Source organism: Arabidopsis thaliana (genome assembly GCF_000001735.4).
Source record: "Arabidopsis thaliana chromosome 1 sequence".
Taxonomy (NCBI): domain Eukaryota; kingdom Viridiplantae; phylum Streptophyta; class Magnoliopsida; order Brassicales; family Brassicaceae; genus Arabidopsis; species Arabidopsis thaliana.
In genome coordinates this window covers 3,850,736-3,867,311 of record NC_003070.9, presented here as the reverse complement: position 1 = coordinate 3,867,311, position 16,576 = coordinate 3,850,736, and the positions used below count along the sequence as shown (strand labels likewise).

General features: G+C 34.9%; 5 protein-coding genes across 10 annotated transcripts; 2 read left to right on the top strand and 3 right to left on the bottom strand.

Annotated features, from left to right (window-relative positions):
• Nucleotides 1-311: 311 nt before the first annotated feature.
• Nucleotides 312-3,269, top strand: AT1G11480 (eukaryotic translation initiation factor-like protein). 2 transcript variants are annotated; one of them, NM_101021.4, is made up of 6 exons: nucleotides 312-653; nucleotides 877-1,783; nucleotides 1,878-2,056; nucleotides 2,176-2,212; nucleotides 2,298-2,359; nucleotides 2,485-3,269. In NM_101021.4, exons 1-6 carry the CDS (start codon nucleotides 562-564, stop codon nucleotides 2,942-2,944), a joined length of 1,737 nt encoding a protein of 578 aa, NP_563891.1. In that variant the 5' UTR covers nucleotides 312-561; the 3' UTR covers nucleotides 2,945-3,269. The 2 variants fall into 2 exon arrangements, with proteins under 2 accessions (NP_563891.1, NP_001077515.1); NM_001084046.1 differs by having other exon boundaries at nucleotides 343-657; nucleotides 2,485-3,159.
• NRPB10 (RNA polymerases N / 8 kDa subunit) lies at nucleotides 3,238-4,913 on the bottom strand. Its single transcript, NM_179309.3, has 4 exons — nucleotides 4,757-4,913; nucleotides 4,495-4,553; nucleotides 3,634-3,728; nucleotides 3,238-3,532 (listed from the first exon to the last, which is right to left on the bottom strand). Exons 1-4 carry the CDS (start codon nucleotides 4,790-4,792, stop codon nucleotides 3,507-3,509), a joined length of 216 nt encoding a protein of 71 aa, NP_849640.1. The 5' UTR covers nucleotides 4,793-4,913; the 3' UTR covers nucleotides 3,238-3,506.
• A 1,794-nt stretch (nucleotides 4,914-6,707) lies between these two features.
• AT1G11470 (Pentatricopeptide repeat (PPR) superfamily protein) lies at nucleotides 6,708-7,650 on the top strand. The gene is made up of 3 exons (NM_101020.2): nucleotides 6,708-6,934; nucleotides 7,024-7,085; nucleotides 7,193-7,650. Exons 1-3 carry the CDS (start codon nucleotides 6,790-6,792, stop codon nucleotides 7,436-7,438), a joined length of 453 nt encoding a protein of 150 aa, NP_172614.1. The 5' UTR covers nucleotides 6,708-6,789; the 3' UTR covers nucleotides 7,439-7,650.
• A 196-nt stretch (nucleotides 7,651-7,846) lies between these two features.
• On the bottom strand, nucleotides 7,847-10,370 carry UMAMIT26 (nodulin MtN21 /EamA-like transporter family protein). The gene is made up of 6 exons (NM_101019.2): nucleotides 10,105-10,370; nucleotides 9,880-9,942; nucleotides 9,601-9,717; nucleotides 8,688-9,090; nucleotides 8,245-8,396; nucleotides 7,847-8,119 (listed from the first exon to the last, which is right to left on the bottom strand). Exons 1-6 carry the CDS (start codon nucleotides 10,305-10,307, stop codon nucleotides 8,044-8,046), a joined length of 1,014 nt encoding a protein of 337 aa, NP_172613.1. The 5' UTR covers nucleotides 10,308-10,370; the 3' UTR covers nucleotides 7,847-8,043.
• Nucleotides 10,371-11,804: 1,434 nt separating this feature from the next.
• On the bottom strand, nucleotides 11,805-14,128 carry UMAMIT27 (nodulin MtN21 /EamA-like transporter family protein). Of its 5 annotated transcripts, none has more exons than NM_001331987.1 (6): nucleotides 13,793-14,128; nucleotides 13,492-13,554; nucleotides 13,201-13,317; nucleotides 12,571-12,970; nucleotides 12,291-12,442; nucleotides 11,805-12,176 (listed from the first exon to the last, which is right to left on the bottom strand). In NM_001331987.1, exons 1-6 carry the CDS (start codon nucleotides 13,993-13,995, stop codon nucleotides 12,053-12,055), a joined length of 1,059 nt encoding a protein of 352 aa, NP_001320179.1. In that variant the 5' UTR covers nucleotides 13,996-14,128; the 3' UTR covers nucleotides 11,805-12,052. The 5 variants fall into 5 exon arrangements, with proteins under 5 accessions (NP_001320179.1, NP_001320180.1, NP_001320181.1 ...); NM_001331989.1 differs by having other exon boundaries at nucleotides 11,865-12,176; nucleotides 13,793-13,896; NM_001084045.1 differs by having other exon boundaries at nucleotides 11,927-12,176; nucleotides 13,793-13,845.
• Between the last annotated feature and the right edge of the window lie 2,448 nt (nucleotides 14,129-16,576).

Here is a 16,576-nt window from a genome sequence, read left to right as displayed (position 1 = left end):
TCCAATTAATAAATTCAACTCGCTTAAAAACTAAAACTCAACTAAACATTTTTCTATAATACTTTTGTCTAATCCTAGCAATACACACTCCATTTACTAATATATACATTACCTATAAACTGTGTTGTATACTAATACCCCATATTCACCAGAAGACTTATAGAGCATTTCAGTTTGGTTCCGTGTATACCACATCATCAGCCGAATCAACAAGTGTAAAAATCCACGTGTGCATCAGACTGCCACGTAATCAATCGTAAATAGTTGATTTCAATAGGGATAGTTTCGTATTTTAATTCTTTTTAAGGGGCAAAAAAAACATTTTTCCGTCCATTGAGGAAGCAAAGGTTTTCGATATTAATAAAATCCGAGAGAGAGAGAGAGGAAGAAGGAGAGAATCTGAAGAAGCTGAACCAGACGAACCATAAACCGAGGCGAGAGAGGAGAGAGCGAGGGAGGTGATCTCTTACCACCTCTTCGTCTCCGGCGGCGAGAAATTCAGTTTCAATCGGAGAAGAGAGGAAAAACAAAGCGATACGCGAGAGAAAAAGTTGTGCAACGATGTCAAAGAAGAAATCGGCTGCCATGACGCTTAAGGACTTCCATGGCGGCTCAATACCATCTGATCTCCCTCTCCCTTCCGCTCCTGGAGTGTAAGTCTCTATTGATTCGTTCCCTTTAGATCGCCTTCTTAGTTTATATACTTATCGGAGATCAATCGAATCCTTGTTTTGCTTTTGTGAGATTCGAGTGATGTTTTCTGGTGGACAAAATCTCGTTTATCCCTAGGGCTATTATTAGATCTACATAGAAATTTTCATTTTCTGATTGTTTAGGTCTGTTGTTGTTTATCCTGATCGATTTTTTCCTTTGTAGGACTCCGAAGGTTATTCCGGATCGACCTGTTTTTGATAGAGCGCCTTGGGGGAATTCAATTGGCAGGCCAGATCAGAGAGCAAGACCGAGTTCGTCTCATGCTATTAGAAATCTCGATGATAAATCACTGTTTCTGCCTCACAATGTCAATATCGGACGTAATTTCAGTGAAGATGAACGGAAGCCTCTGGATGGTCACTCTGCTCCTCGTAGAGTGGTCAGTGATGATGTTTTTCGGTTTGCGAATAACCGTTTGGAGATGAAAGCAGACTCGGTTTTAGCTGGGAGGCATAGTGGTTGGGCAGCTGGTCCTTTGACTCATTCTGGGACTGGTAATATTGAGAACTCAGTGTCAGGAAATCACTCTAATATTTGGAATGGGAGGAAGGAGGTATCAGTTGCTAACAATGAGCCTGGACAGTCTCCATGGACTAAACAACCAGCTGTTTCGAATTTGGTCCATACAAGTGCGCTTGACCAAGTGTCTTCAGGAGGATGGCAGTCCAAGCTTTTGGTTCCTTCTCAGATGGGTTTTGATGTTGTTAAGCATTCAGAGATAGATACCAGAGTTTATAAGACTAATAGCCCTGTGATTAGTCAAGGGGTTGAGCCACATGGAACACATGTAGAACGGGCACTGATTGCTGAAGATGGGATCCAGCGTGGGAAAAAACTCTCCCGTGAGTATGAGAAAATCCCTGGTCCAACTTATGTGGATGCTAAGGAAGCGAAAATTGTAGCAAACACCAACGATAAACCTCATCCAAAATACTCTGACGTTAAGCCTGCTGGACATTTGGTGCAGCCAACTGCCCCTTCTGAAGTTGTGGAAAGACCTAAGCTGAACCTGCTTCCTCGGACAAAACCACTTGAAAGTGTGGAGAAACCTGTGAATGACGAAAAACTGGTATAGTTGTTACAAGTTTCTGAACTGCCACTTTAGTTTTCAGGTTTCTTTTTTCCTCAACTATGTTTCTGATACCTCAGTTTTGTATCTGCAGGAAAATAGTGCTTCAGTCCTTATACAACGTGAAAATGCGACACAGAAAAGTTTCAACAATTCAAAATCTGGTTTGTCTACAGATGAGATTCCTAACCAGCCGGCTGAGCGGCCCAAGTTGAATCTGAAGCCTGTGGCACAGTTGCTTGAGCAGCCAGAAGTTAAAACTGAAAAGGACAGGTAACAATGTGGTACTTACATTTTTTTGTCCCAGCTCGGTAATAATTATTTTGGAGCTTGGGGACATAACTATAGTTATATAGAAGAATTGTTCTTAAAATTTGTACTGGCTGGTGCAGAAGTGCGGTTTTTGGTGGTGCCAGACCACGAGAGCTGGTGAGTGCAGTTTGTTTCATCTTGTTGTATAACTCACTCTTGTTATGTTGTCCATTTGTTTATCATCATTTGATTTCCTGGACAGGTGTTGAAGGAGAGAGGCATTGATGAGCCCGAGCATCACAAATTGGATCAACCGACAGATAGGTAGAACGGGTTTCTCTACCCACTCACATTCTGTGTATACTTTCTGCGATCCAACACTTACGATTCCATTGAGACCAACTATCTAATTTAAAGTTCTGTTTTTGTTTTTTCTTTTATATCAAAAGGATGGTCCTCAAACCGATTGAAAGAGTTCCAGAGCATGCAAGTCAAAGGCCAGTGAGTTCTCCACGTGACATGAGAACGAGGAAATTCGACCAAAAGGATGGGCGAAATGTAAGCGACATTGCCAGATCCGAAACTCAGAGGAGAAACTGGCGTGAAAATGAAAACAAGAGCGCAAGACAGCAACAGCAGACTCAGGAGAAGACAAGACATCCATCACCAGAGACATGGCGAAAGCCGGTTCCCCAGAAACTGGATTCACCAAATGGAACAGGGATTCGTCACGGAAAAGCAGCTTCTGCTCTTGAGCTAGCTCAAGCCTATTCTCCTTTCTCTGACCCTAAATCTGGAATTGGAAGCAGCAACAGTTTTAACAAAAGCCGCAACAACCAAACGCAGCAGCAACCCTTCTCTCGGTTGGTAGGATCGACAACAACAGGAAGACAGATTAATGGGTACTGAGTCATCGTTCGTTTGTTCTCTCGAATTGGTTTTAGTCCCGATTAATTGGATCTTAATAACACATCTTATGTGGTTTGGGATCGTTATTGGAGATTTGAATGTGATATGTTCCCTTAAGAACGGGGTCGGGTTACATAAGCCAGATATGATTACACTGTGTTCTTCATTCTTCTTTGGTTATACATTTTATTTTAACCGTTCGTTTGGAAGATTTGAAAACTCTTGCCCGAGCCTGAACACACTAAACAGTTGGACGATTCTGTTGTACTTGCGTTTTGTATACAAAAGGTTATGAAGACCAGTGACTTTTAACTCTTTTCTCAAAGGTTTTCAGTTATGGCCATGAAAATCACCTCAATAATACTAATGAAACATGAATCCAAAGGAGAAATCTTCAAGGTCAGGAAATCATGAGATTGAATCACACGAGAAAGTAACTGACACACATATATAATTTTAGATGGAGTTGAAGGGTCTACACCACATACACCAAATGTTTTCATACATACTAATATTTAAGCCTCTAAAGAGGAAAACTTTTTCAGCAGATTTGCATCCTCTTCTAACTGTTGTCTGATTTCTCCAGAGCTGCAAGGAAAAGTACGTGGGTACCAGTAAATAAATCGAAAAGGACAATAACGTCCGAGTCAAAAGATACACAACATATGATAAGAGTTTGGAGAGTATACTGTTGTAGTTGAGAAGCTTCTCAATCAGATCAACATGAGTCATTAGCATACGCCTGCAGCAGTATCTGACTAGCTGGAGTGCATCAAGTGCGTCCCTGCAAAATAATAAGGATATTGTAACTTCATACCTATTGAGGAGATTGAACAACACTAAGAGCCAAAAGAAAGACAAAACCAACACAGATTGAATATCTAGACACCAAGCTTAAATCCTTCTACAGGTGTAAAGAGAATCATAAGTCATCAAGCCTTCAGTCATACTTATAACAGTCGAGATAGAATCTACAACTAAACAAGATAGGCACAACAATAGTCTGTTCCAATAACATATAAAGAGCAGAGCATTAGCTTAACCCTATAAACGATTAACCCTTGGTTTGCTTCTCCAATAGCGAAATTGTTGAACTAATCCCATACTTCACACGTATTATGAACCATTCTCTCATGTTCAGACAAAGTATTCTATTTTCACACAAAGAATGATTAGTCCAATAAGAATCATGTAGATGGGCACAAGTCTAATCAAAAGACCTTAAGTCTTACTTTCTACTTCTATCAAATATCAATTGTATAGAAAATCTAGATAGGCACATAGAGATTATATAGGCAGGACATAGTCTCTTCCAATGACACAGACAGTAAAACACAAACACAGAAGATTATAAAAAGCTAACTCCTTCATCAGCAAATCTATTTTATAGCTTCTGTTATCAATTAGAGAAGTGTGTTAGCTAATATGAAACTTCACAGACCCAATACGAAATCTGGGCTAATTTCTCTAAAACGCAAAGCAATTACTCTCTTTTTGACACAAAGTATGATGATTAGAGCAGCAAGAAGTGAGAATCATTGTAAGCTTACCCTTCAGTGTAGTCGAGCTGGAGAAGATCAAGATACTGATCCCATTTGTTTCCAATCACCTAAACCAATCACAAGGTGAAAGCTTAGTAAAGCTCAATACTTTATTTCTCTAATCGACCCAACATGTATCCAACCGATTAAAAACATTCGTGTCAAATACAGAGAGTAAAGATCTCTTCTTAGCCAAATTTGGAGTAACTAAAACCCTATAAAGACGGAGTAAAACCCTAAATAAGACCAAAGCGAAGGGGAAAATATCAACCTTTCCACAAGTAAAGCAACGAACAGGGATGATCATCTTGAGCTAGTTGAAATCTGTACTTGCTCTGTCTCTCTTTCTCTGCTTGGGAATTTTAGGGTTTTTCGTTTCGTGCTTCTTTAAAAAGGTCAAGTACAACTTTGAGCTTATAACTGGGGTTAAGGAGGGCTTTCCTTAAACGACGTCGTATTTGTACGACGAGGCTTCCCCAAACCAAACGACGGTATCATTGGAAATGTGATTGACCAAAGTCAAACCCTCCCTCCGGTTTAAATTCGGTTCAGTTATATATAGTTCGATTTTTGTAGCTTGTAAGAAAATTTGTGATGGAAAACTGAAAGATACGTTCTTAAAGAGTTTGTTTCGTCTAATTATTCTTCCGTTTCTCCATTATTACCAACAAGATCAACATCTGACGGTAATTTAAAACTGGTATTCAGGTACTGAACAAGTCTGCTACATAAAAAGATTCTAGTTTAAACAAACCGACTCTGGTTAGCTCTACATCCCAAAACTCTAAAGTCTGCTGCAGAAGATTCTAATTATACTAGGAGTTAAGAAACTTCAAACACACTAAAACCCGTAGAGCTCTAAGTAAAGATGTTGATGCAAGCTTGAGCTAAATGTAACCTTCTAAGATAGATTCTGATACCTCTCCCTTGGTAAATTCCCAAACATGATAATAAAAGCATCCAGGAGACATTCATCTCGATAATAACGCCATCTTCACTCTTCAACCCGCTTTCAGTCAATGAGAGTTCATCTTCTTCAAAATCGTCCACCATTTCAGCTGAGTACAGATACCTACACTTTTCCACACCGGTATATTAGGGAAATGCATCAAACAGGTTACTTCTCTTAGAGTAAATGTCACAGTTTTAATCACTTTTACAAGCCTCAGTAGCAGATAAGATCAGGTATACAAAGACCTAAAACTGATAGTAGTAGACACACCAGAAGCACCTGATTGGAAAAGGTCGAGTAAACGGTAAAGAGAGATTGATATGATTACCTAGTTGGCTTTTGTGATGGAGACCAGAAAAAGCAGATGAGTACGAAAGATATCTATATGCACTGCCCTTAGTCTGTTATGGAATTATAAATCATCAAAGGACTGAAAGTATTGTTGGTTTCTTTATTCTTACCTTAAGCTTGTTAATGGTTGTCAACAAGGACCTGAAGATCCACTGAACACAGCAAGTTTCCAGTATAGCCCAAGAGAGCATTTTAAGAGTCATTTTCTCAAAGTGTTTAGCCAACGAGAGTGATTCGCTTATAACAAATCATAGCACACCAAGAAGCATCCTGAATGTTATGCCATTAGTGGTAGGCTTTACTATCCAATATCCACAAGTTATGAACAAAAGTAAAAGCCGAGACAATGCTTTCCTCGCAGAAGGAAAAGGTTATCACCCATACTGTAACCTCCACAGACCTTGTACCAGCGAGATAGGCGAAGTCAAAGTAGCAGTGGAGTCTTGAAACTTGGAAGCGTAAAGAGCTTCACTGTCACCGGGAACATAGAGACCGTTGGCAATTTTCGTAAATCTCAGCATCAGTAGTCTTGATCAAGCTCCCGATCAAAACAAGGAAAATTGCAGAAGACCCTAAACACTGGTAAGAGCTCACTCACTGCCACTGGTAAGCTTACTTCACTCGCTTAGAGAAGAAGAAGAAGGCTCGTGTCTACTGTGTGTGGTTGACCCGGGTCCAGTACTATTCAAAAAGTTCACACGTGTGTAGAGTTAGGGGTATTATAGACATTTCATCGTTTTATTTATTTTTACAATCTAGTAGACTGATTCATAAGTCAAACTGACAAATCGACAAAGATGTAGGTAATTGTGTAAGTAACCTACTAATATAAGAGAGATCATATCCTGATTTTAACAAGGCAACTTGATTGTTTTATATATTAGAGAATTAGGGTTATCAAAATTAGGGTTTGGAAAATGTTGGCCTTGCGCCGAATGGTATCATCAGGTTCTCTTCATCTATGGAAAAGAGAGATGAAGATCTCTACGCTTACGAGAACAATGGCTCCGTTTTCTTCTTCTTCTGCTGAGATTAAGATCGCGAGAACGGCTCCGTTTTCTTCTTCTGCTGAGAACAAAGGGAACAGGCAGATCAACGGAGCTTCTTCTTCTGCTTCCTCTTGTGATGCTGAGAATGCAAAGAGTGGTATTTTCAAGAAGCTGAGGTCTCTTACCCGAGAGACCTTAGAATTCATCATCGCGGAGGAAGAGAAGAAGGGTGTTCCCGTCACCCAGGCGGATCTCGTCAGCTCGGCAAAGCAGCTTACATGGAAGGCAAACATGTAGATGCTCTCCAGGTATCTTTCTCATCTATCTAACTTTTGTATTCATCGCTCTATTTCTTTTCTAGTTAGAGATCATTGTGTTAGGATTTATGAAAGTTTGTTTTTTTGGTTGTTGTTAGATCTTTATGTGGATGCATAGAAAGGAGATGAGTTTCTCTACCTCTGAGGTTGCACTCTTTGTGGATATCATTGGTAACACTATCGGCATAGCTGCTGCTCACTCCTACTTGAAGAAAGTAGACCCAAACTGCGACCAAATGCACAATCGTACCGAGAATTGGCCTGCTTTCGTGTCTCTCGTGAAGTTGGAGACTAAGCTGTTAAAGGAAAACGGGATAGTTCACGCTACTCGCCCTCCCAAGTGAATGATTAACTATTAATTTGGTCTGTGTCTGTGTCTGTGTGTGCGCGCTTTCTTATGTACTCTTTGTCTTCTCTTTTCATTTCATCTATTGTCGAATACCTTTTCATGTTATAAGCCTCTGAATTTATTATGTATCTCTTCTTAACTGGGTGACCTCTTCATGTTTTGCTTTGAAATAACAATAAGCCTTTGAATTATGTATATCTCTTCTTTACTGTGAATTAATCCAAGTAGAATAATATACTACTCTGCATAACACTAATACAACTGGTCTTAACTTTAATTAGGAATTTCAAATCTCATTTTGAATGCATCGACGTTCTTTCATGGCATGGCTTCCTCCATTTTTCATATAGTGCGCCTCTCGATGTTATTAGTTTATATATCATTTACCAATGGCACTTGTGAACTTTTCGAAAAATTACAGTCCATATCACATAAAATTACCCTTTCAGACTGTTTTAGCAACACATTGATACATTTAAAAGCAACACACACACAAAAAAAAAAAAAAATCCAAGAAACAGAGGTTTTGAAACTAAGAACAATAATACGACACTAATATTTAATTTTGGTCTTCGTTATTCATTAGAGAAGACAATGTAGTTATGCTTCCATATCTTTGTTCTTACCCCACAAGAACACGTAGAGACCTGTTATTGTCCCTACTGATCCAATCAGACTGTGTAGCAAAAGTTAGAAAATAAATTTTTTAATTAGTGTTATGATCGTGGACCTACATACATTTACATATATAAAGCTATTTAGAAACGAATTTAATTTCATTGAGATGATAGAAGAGAGTACCTTCCGAGGTATAAAGGAGTGTGTAAGATTATGAAATCGAATAGACTAGCCGAAATGAGAGCTATTGGCATAATTGCTGATACGAAAACAGCTCCTAATTTCTTCACCCCCCATGTCACTGATACCGTCGACATTGCTTGTCCTATCACTCCCTATAAGGTAAGAGTTGTTTATCCAAGTTATAGTATTCAATTTTTTTGATAACATGCATGAGATTGTCTAGTAATTATTTGTATAACAGAGACTAAAGAAAAACATTACTAGTTAAATTTGTAGTGGTTATTGAAACAGAGAATTTTCATCTGAAGATACCGAAAGTTGCTACTTTAATTTGATTAATATAAAGGTAATTCCCAAAATTTATTTATTTATTTAAGTTTTTACATATAAAATCTGTAATTTATAAATATTCAGATTTATGAAGATATAACACTAGAACTTACAGCATATACGATGACACCGATCACAAATCTATCATCGATGATCCAATCTTTAACATCTCTACTCTTGTAAAGACTCAATAGAGCACATTGAAAAGCTGCGAAAATTGACATGAGACAAGTGCTTGAGAATTTGCAAGGGTACTTGATGCTTAAAGTCCCTTGAAACAAAATCCATAGAGATATCAACACGGTTCCTATGGTTAAGTAGAGACATCCAAGAAGCCAATTCTTTGTGTTGTGATCGCTGTTGTTGTTGTGAGGAAGAGCCTCTTGGTGAGAGTGAGAGTTTGATATATGAGGGCCTTTGTAAAATGTTAAGAACAAAGCTCCACTTATACATATAATAGTTCCCATCACTTTTATCATTCCTGCTTGGGTTCTTAGACTTTTTATCTTTTCAGTCCTGAAAAGATATGTAATTTTATATGATAATTTAACACAGTAAATGTTTTTGTCCTTACGTTACAAAACAAAAAAAAAAAAACAGGAGAAAATAGGAGTTTAAATCGACTTAAATCCAATAATTTACGTGTGGATGCTATAAATATATTTATAGTATCCAAGGCCTATTTGGCTCATTCCAAATATTAAACATGAAAAATATGTAAGATGCTGTTGAGTATTACTATAAAAGTATTATCTTTGATGAAAAAATTAAAGAAATTTTATATGTGTATATATTGTATGCATAAGATAGTAATTACACGGACCCATTATATAGATAATTTATGAGTAAGGTTCTTTTGAGTATTTCTATATATAGAAGTATAATATGCTTGATGAAAAAACAAAAGAAATTATATGCACTGTATACATAACAAATACGAATAAATCCTGCATGAACCCATTGCATAGTAATAGTAAATACAGTACTTATTTTAATGATAAAGAAGTTAGATGGTTCCATAATTACCTCAAAATAAGAGCGAAAGCAAAGGTGATTGCAGGCATCAAGCTTACCAAAGCACACGCAACAGTTGCTGACGTGTAAGACAGACCAAGCAAATAGAAAAATTGCATCAAACTCGCCCTGCAAATTTAAACCCAAAACTAAGCTAGAATTAAAAAAAAAAAAAAAGCTTATGATGAATTTTATGCTACTTGAGAGAAAATAATTCCTATGTGGAAAGGAAATTGAAAATGGACGACAAAAGAACATAATCAAATATTATGTTGAGTTGAGAAGACAAACCCGAGCAATCCACTGATGAAATGATCGACCATTAGCCTAAACGTTATTTCCGGTATTATTTCCCTGTTAACAATAAGACGTAAATTTTAGGAAAAAATGTCAATAATTAAACTTCATATATTAGTAACAAATACTAGTTTATATTTATTTCATGTTAAAGTAGAGCATTCTCACAATATTCGCCAAAAAAGTAAATAACTTACTATTTCATCAAAAAAATCAAACCTTTCCAAAATATAGGCGATAGGAGCCAGAATGAAAGAGGAAATAGCAATTCGATAAGCACCAATGATCATATGGTTCACACCAACATCAAGAGCTTTCTTCACAAGTGCATTCACCGAACCCATTGCTACTTGTGATATTACCATTACTATTATCGGTGGCCATTTTGATTCTACTTTCACTACTCGCATATCCTCACCCATCCCTCTCTCGTCCTCTCTTTCTTTCTATGTCATTTGGTGTATGTGCGTTAAAAAGAATTGAAACCCAATGTGCTTTGAGTTTGGCAACCACAAACCTTCCTCTATATATATAAGAAACATGTGTGTATGGGTTCTCTAATTCTAATAGAAAAGACCCTGAGTTGAAGAATTGTTGTATTAACTTAGTTGTCTTTCTATCAAAAACATTTTTTACAAAAAAACTTAGTGGTGTCTACTCGAGTTCATTTTAAATAATATTAGAATCTTGTTCCGCATTATGTGTGAAAAGTAAAAAAAAATAATAAAATTTTTTTTTGTCAAAATATTTAAATAGTTTGAATGTTCCCACCCACACAACTAGCTAATTAATTTGTATATATTTTTTTGTTGTTCTGGTTAAGACTAATCTAAAAAATAAACTTTATTTTATATAAGATAAGTGTTTGTGAGGAGGGAACAAAGCACAAACCCGAGCATATTCTTATTGAGTAATGGATTAAATCGTTAGCTTTAAGTTTAAGAAGTTGTCGCAAATATAATTACTGCGGTAAAATATTTTTTATTTATTTTTCAGGTCAGTGTTGCGATATATACATGACGATTGCCTTTACTGTATTATTTTTACTTTTATATTTAGTAGAAATGCATGAGACACCGATACATTGGCTTTTATCACACGTTCCATGAGACACCGATACCTTAGCTTTCCATTCTATACGTTATATGAGACACCAATACATTGGCGTTATCACCCGTGTCATGCAAATGAAGTAAAACAGTGTCGGTATAATCTATACTTAGTGTAATCTAATGACACATAAACACTAAAGTATTATACTGAATTCCCCATCTACGATGACCACGTCATATTGAATTCTGATTCGATATGATGGGAAAAAGTTATCATAATTATATGAGATTTTTGCAACTCTCATTCAATAATTCTCCATTTTATTGTTCCCAATTTGGATTCGATCCCTTTTACGCTCTGTCCTTTCACTGGATCCATGCAGTACCTCGTTTTTGTTATTTATAATGCACATAATAATTGTTATACATTTCAATATAGAAGTTAATGAAAAAAATTATACTGTATTAGTATATAGTTGTTTCTCCCCAATATGGGTATCGAAATTTTGCCTTCCTTTATTTTGTCCGTCGAACTTTGTAGGGACAAAAAGCAGATGCTATTCTAGATTAAGGTAAGGCTTAGAAAAAATGGACGGGGCATTTTCACTCCAGTAGTGCATAATATATATACAGTAGTACTAATTACAATTGGTCTTTATTTTTTCTAGACCTTAAATTCTTACTGTTTTAGCAACAGGCTACAAACTCAAAACGCAACACATTTAAAATCAGCACGAAAATAATCCAAGAAACAGAGCTTTTGAAACTAAAAACAATATTACGAGGCTCTTTTAACAGATCTGTTGTGAAATGTTTTGATATATCATATATGCTTTATATTGGTTAGTTTTGAATATTATAACAAATCTGTTTTGTTATCTCTTTACGAAATTATAAATCTGCAAACGAAAAGTATGAATTATACAAACTGCTTGCACAATTTGAATCTGAATATTTATGACTGGTCTTTAACGTGAGTGTGCTTGCACAATTTAAATCTAAATATTTATGACTGGTCTTTACGGTAAATGTATTCAGTAGTAAATACTAATTTACGACAATGAAGCCATATGAATCTTTCTATGACAACAATATTATTTGATTAAATGGGCGACCTAGACTCGTTGATCTTCGTTGTTCATCCGAGAAGACAATGTAGTTATGTCTGCTTCCGTTTCTTTGTTCTTACCCCACAAGAACACGTAGAGACCTATTATTGTCCCTACTGATCCAATCACACTGTATAGCAAAAGTTACAAAATAAATTGTAATTAGTAATACGAGCATGAACCTAATACATTAACATCTATAAAGCTATACAAAAAATTTCATAGAGATGATCGAAGAGAGCACCTTCCGAGGTATAAAGGAGTGTGTAAGATAAGGAAATCGAATAGAGTAGCCGATATGAGAGAAACTGGCATAATTGCTGATGCGAAAACAGCTCCTAATCTGTTTATTCCCCATGTCGCTGCTACAGTCGACATTGCTTGTCCTATCACTCCCTATAATACGTGTATAGTAATAAGGTAATATTAGGTAAACCCCAAAATTTATTTAATTATTTACATATATACTACATTATAATTTATAAAAATGTTAAGATTTCTGATAATATAGTATTATAACTTACAGCATATATTATGACACCAATCACAAATCCATCGTCGATGATCCAATGTTTAAGGTCTCTACTCTTGTAAAGACTCAATAGAGCACATTGAAAAGCTGCGAAAATTGACATGAGACAAGTGCTTGAGAATTTGCAAGGATACTTGATGCTTAAAGTCCCTTGAAACAATATCCATAGAGATAGCAACACGATTCCTATGACTAAGTAGAGACATCCAAGAAGCCAATTCTTGGTGTTGTGATCGCTGTTGTTGTGAGGAAGAGCCTCTAGGTGAGAGTGAGAGTTTGATATATGAGGGCCTTTGTAAAATGTTAAGAACAAAGCTCCACTTATACATATTAGAGTTCCCATCACTTTTATCATTCCTGCTTGGGTCTTTAGATCTTTTATCTTCTCAGTTCTGAAAAGTAATATAACCTTTTAGATGATAAATTTGAGATAATTTATGAGTAAGGTTCTTTTGAGTATTTCTATATATAGAAGTATAATATGCTTGATGAAAAAACAAAAGAAATTATATGCACTGTATACATAACAAATACGAATAAATCCTGCATGAACCCATTGCATAGTAATAGTAAATACAGTACTTATTTTAATGATAAAGAAGTTAGATGGTTCCATAATTACCTCAAAATAAGAGCGAAAGCAAAGGTGATTGCAGGCATCAAGCTTACCAAAGCACACGCAACAGTTGCTGACGTGTAGGACAGACCAAGCAAATAGAAAAATTGCATCAAACTCGCCCTGCAAATTTAAACCCAAAACTAAGCTAAGATTAAAAACAATTTAGCTAGCTTATGAAGATTTTATGCTCACTTGAAAGAAAATCTTTCTTCTGTGGAAACAATCAATGTATAATGGAAAAGGAAAATGGAAAATGGACGACAAAAGAACATAAGAAATTGTGAGAAGACAAACCCGAGCAAACCACTGATGAAATGATCGACCATTAGCCTAAACGTTATTTTCGGTATTATTTTCCTGTTAACAATAAGACATAAACTTTAGGGGAAAGAAAATATCAATCTACTTCATATATTAGTAACATGTAGTGGTGTTTATTTACATGTTATAATAGAGCATTCTGACAATCTTCAATTGTAGTAAATGTTGTTAATTATGTAAATATGAAAAAACTATTTTGATATAATCAAATTTTTGAAAATTTTGCATAAGAAAAATATATAACTCAACTATTTTCATCAAAATATCAATAAACCTTTCCAAAAAATAGGCGATAGGAACCAGAATGAAAGAGGAAATAGCCATTCGATAAGCACCAATGATCATATGGTTCACACCAACATCAAGAGCTTTCTTCACAAGTGCATTCACCGAACCCATCGCTACTTGTGATGTCACCATAACTATCATCGGTGGCCATTTTGAGACTACTTTCACTCCTCGCATATCCTCACCCATCTCTCCCTCGTTCTCTCTTTCTTGAATTCTATGTGAGTTTGTGTGTTAGAAAGAGTTAAGACCCAAAGTACTTTGAGTTTGGCAACCACCCTTCCCATATTTATAACTTATAAGAAAGAGTACTGTGTTTGGGTTCTGTCATTTTAATAGAAAAAACCCCTGAATTATTGCTCTATTATATTAACTTAGTGGTCTTTCTATCAAAAATAAATAAATAAAAAACTTAGTGCTGTCAAGTTCAATTTAAATAATATTAGAATCTTGTTCCACATTATGTAAAATTATAAATTACAAAATAGTTCAAATATTTGAACAAGTTGAATGTTCCTACACACAACTAGCTTAATTTTATTTACTTTTCTGGTCTAAAAAAACTTTCTTTTTATATAGGATAAGCGTTTGTGAAGAACAAAGCACTACTACAAACCCGAGCATATTATTAACTAATGAAAGAACAAAATTAGTAGGATACTTAAGTTTAAGAAGTCGTCACAAATATAACTGCTCATGCGGTAACAATCTTTTTTTTTTCCGGTCAATATGTGTATATTTACTGTTATATTTATTTATTTATTATATAGTAGAAATGAGAACCGATACATTGGCTTTATCACACGTTTCATGAGGCGCCGATGAATTAGCTTTTCCATTTTATACGTTATATGAGTAAATGAGAAACCGATACATTGGCTTTATCATGCGTGTTATCTGCCGCGCACCTTATTAATTAGCAAAATGATTTTCATAAAAGAGAGTCGGAGAGATGATGTAACTGAGTTTAGTGAGAAAAAATAAGTCATGCAAACCCGAGCTAGTTGGTATATCTAAATCTATACTTCGTGTAATCTAATGACACTTAAACATTTGTAATCTAATGACACTTAAACACTTGCATGCCCGTCTCCGTCTGGTCGTATAGGTTCAAGTTTGGGTTCTTTACTTTCAATTGTAATTGGACTGACTCAAGGATTTGTTGAATTTGGTGCAAAATAGGAAAAAACACGAACTTTTCAACGAGATAAACTAATCATATGTAGTAAATAAGTACTATATGAGATTTTGCAACTCTCATTCAATAACTTTTTGCGTGCAAATTTGTTTTGTGCCCATTTTGAATTATATTCGATCCATTAATTATTCTCTTTTGTCTTTTCATTGGATCCATCTTGTTTTGCACTATCTCGTTTTTGTTAATTATAAATGCGTATAATTAGCTCTATATTTGAACTTTTAAAGTTGATGAAAAAATTATATTATCCCCATTTGGGTATATCGAACTCTTTCATTCCTTTAGTTTGTCCATATAACTTTGTAGGGACAAAAAGCAGATGCTATTTTTAGATTCAGTAAGTTATCTAGAAAAGGCTTAGAACATAATGGACGGGGCATTTTCTCTCCAGTAGTGCAGACATATATATTCCTTCTACTAATTAGATCAATTCACCAAATATAATAACAATTGAGTTAGTGGTTCTAATGATGTTAAATTTTTTTTATAAAAAAGTTGTCACAAAAGAAAAGTTAGTGGTTTTGACTTAGTTCTAGAATAAATTTACAAGATTGGTATATAATATATTCTATCTTTTCATATTAAATCATATCTAAAGTTTTTCACATAAATTAAGAAATAATAAAAAAAATATTTTGTTTATTTTATATATATAAATTGTTAAAATAAAACTAATTCAACTAGTAAAAAACATATTCTATTATATAAATGGTTACAATCAAATATATTTAAACTTTTGAAAACATCACTTGAAATAAGATAAACAAAATTCTCTGGATCATCATTTAAAACAAAACAGAGAAAGTATTCGATGAAATTAAAACAGTATAACCAACAGCTCAATAATTATTATACTTTTATAATTTTTTTTATTTTTTTTTGAAAAAGGGTTTTATATATGGTGAATTAATCTGATTATACTACATATAACTAAATTGGAAAGGGATAAGAATAAAAAAAAAGAAGTAGACGTCTCAAAACAAAGTTAAGCCTCCATGACGCACATGTAAAGCTTTCATCAATCATTTTAAATTTTGTTTTAGTTAAGAAGTAGCATGTCATTGAACCTTATTAATATCGCGTGTAAATACGGTATTTTGTTTTGTTTTCTGTATTTGCATATTGTCTATACGTAGTACAGTTTTGAAAATTCCATATACTTACATGCTCAGGTAAACAAGTTATACATCCACAAAAATAATTTCTGCAAAAAAGTATATTTACACATAATTTATTAGTCAACATGTTAACGTCTCAAAAGAGTTTCCAAAAACACAAAAAAATGATATTCTTTTGAATCGGGTACTAATTTTCATTTAAGATAATCAAGAACCCCCATGGTGTTCATTGTTTGTTATTACTTATTAGAGTGTTCTTCAACTTCAGCTAATTCATCTTTATCGTTGACTTTTCTACTTCTACAATTTCTTCTGCACTTGTACTCACAGTGATAGATATTAGATATACCATGATACAATTCTTTCATTTATTTGGTGTTTTTCACAAAGAAATGTATATATACCAATAATAATTACGATGGATACAGTAATCAATTATCACATCGAGTGTAGT

Bases quoted from the DNA above. Each gene is read 5' to 3' on its own strand.
- NRPB10 (NM_179309.3), bottom strand. From the start codon at position 4,792: ATGATCATCCCTGTTCGTTGCTTTACTTGTGGAAAG. The intron at 3,729-4,494 runs GTAAGCTTACAA...ATTATTTTGCAG, and splicing joins CAGCTCGACTACACTGAAGG to GGACGCACTTGATGCACTCC. The intron at 3,533-3,633 runs GTATACTCTCCA...TTTTCCTTGCAG, and splicing joins GAAGCTTCTCAACTACAACA to CTCTGGAGAAATCAGACAAC.
- UMAMIT27 (NM_001331987.1), bottom strand. From the start codon at position 13,995: ATGGGTGAGGATATGCGAGGAGTGAAAGTAGTCTCAAAATGGCCACCG. The intron at 12,443-12,570 runs GTAAGTTATAAT...CACGTATTATAG, and splicing joins TTGGTGTCATAATATATGCT to GGAGTGATAGGACAAGCAAT. The intron at 12,177-12,290 runs GTGCTCTCTTCG...TTTGCTATACAG, and splicing joins ACTCCTTTATACCTCGGAAG to TGTGATTGGATCAGTAGGGA.
- AT1G11480 (NM_101021.4), top strand. From the start codon at position 562: ATGTCAAAGAAGAAATCGGCTGCCATGACGCTTAAGGACTTCCATGGC. The intron at 2,057-2,175 runs GTAACAATGTGG...TGGCTGGTGCAG, and splicing joins GTTAAAACTGAAAAGGACAG to AAGTGCGGTTTTTGGTGGTG. The intron at 2,213-2,297 runs GTGAGTGCAGTT...TTTCCTGGACAG, and splicing joins GTGCCAGACCACGAGAGCTG to GTGTTGAAGGAGAGAGGCAT.
- AT1G11470 (NM_101020.2), top strand. From the start codon at position 6,790: ATGGCTCCGTTTTCTTCTTCTTCTGCTGAGATTAAGATCGCGAGAACG. The intron at 6,935-7,023 runs GTATTTTCAAGA...CCCGTCACCCAG, and splicing joins TGCTGAGAATGCAAAGAGTG to GCGGATCTCGTCAGCTCGGC. The intron at 7,086-7,192 runs GTATCTTTCTCA...GGTTGTTGTTAG, and splicing joins AACATGTAGATGCTCTCCAG to ATCTTTATGTGGATGCATAG.
- UMAMIT26 (NM_101019.2), bottom strand. From the start codon at position 10,307: ATGGGTGAGGATATGCGAGTAGTGAAAGTAGAATCAAAATGGCCACCG. The intron at 9,718-9,879 runs GTTTGTCTTCTC...TTAAATTTGCAG, and splicing joins TTCATCAGTGGATTGCTCGG to GGCGAGTTTGATGCAATTTT. The intron at 9,091-9,600 runs GTAATTATGGAA...ATATCTTTTCAG, and splicing joins GCTTTCGCTCTTATTTTGAG to GACTGAAAAGATAAAAAGTC.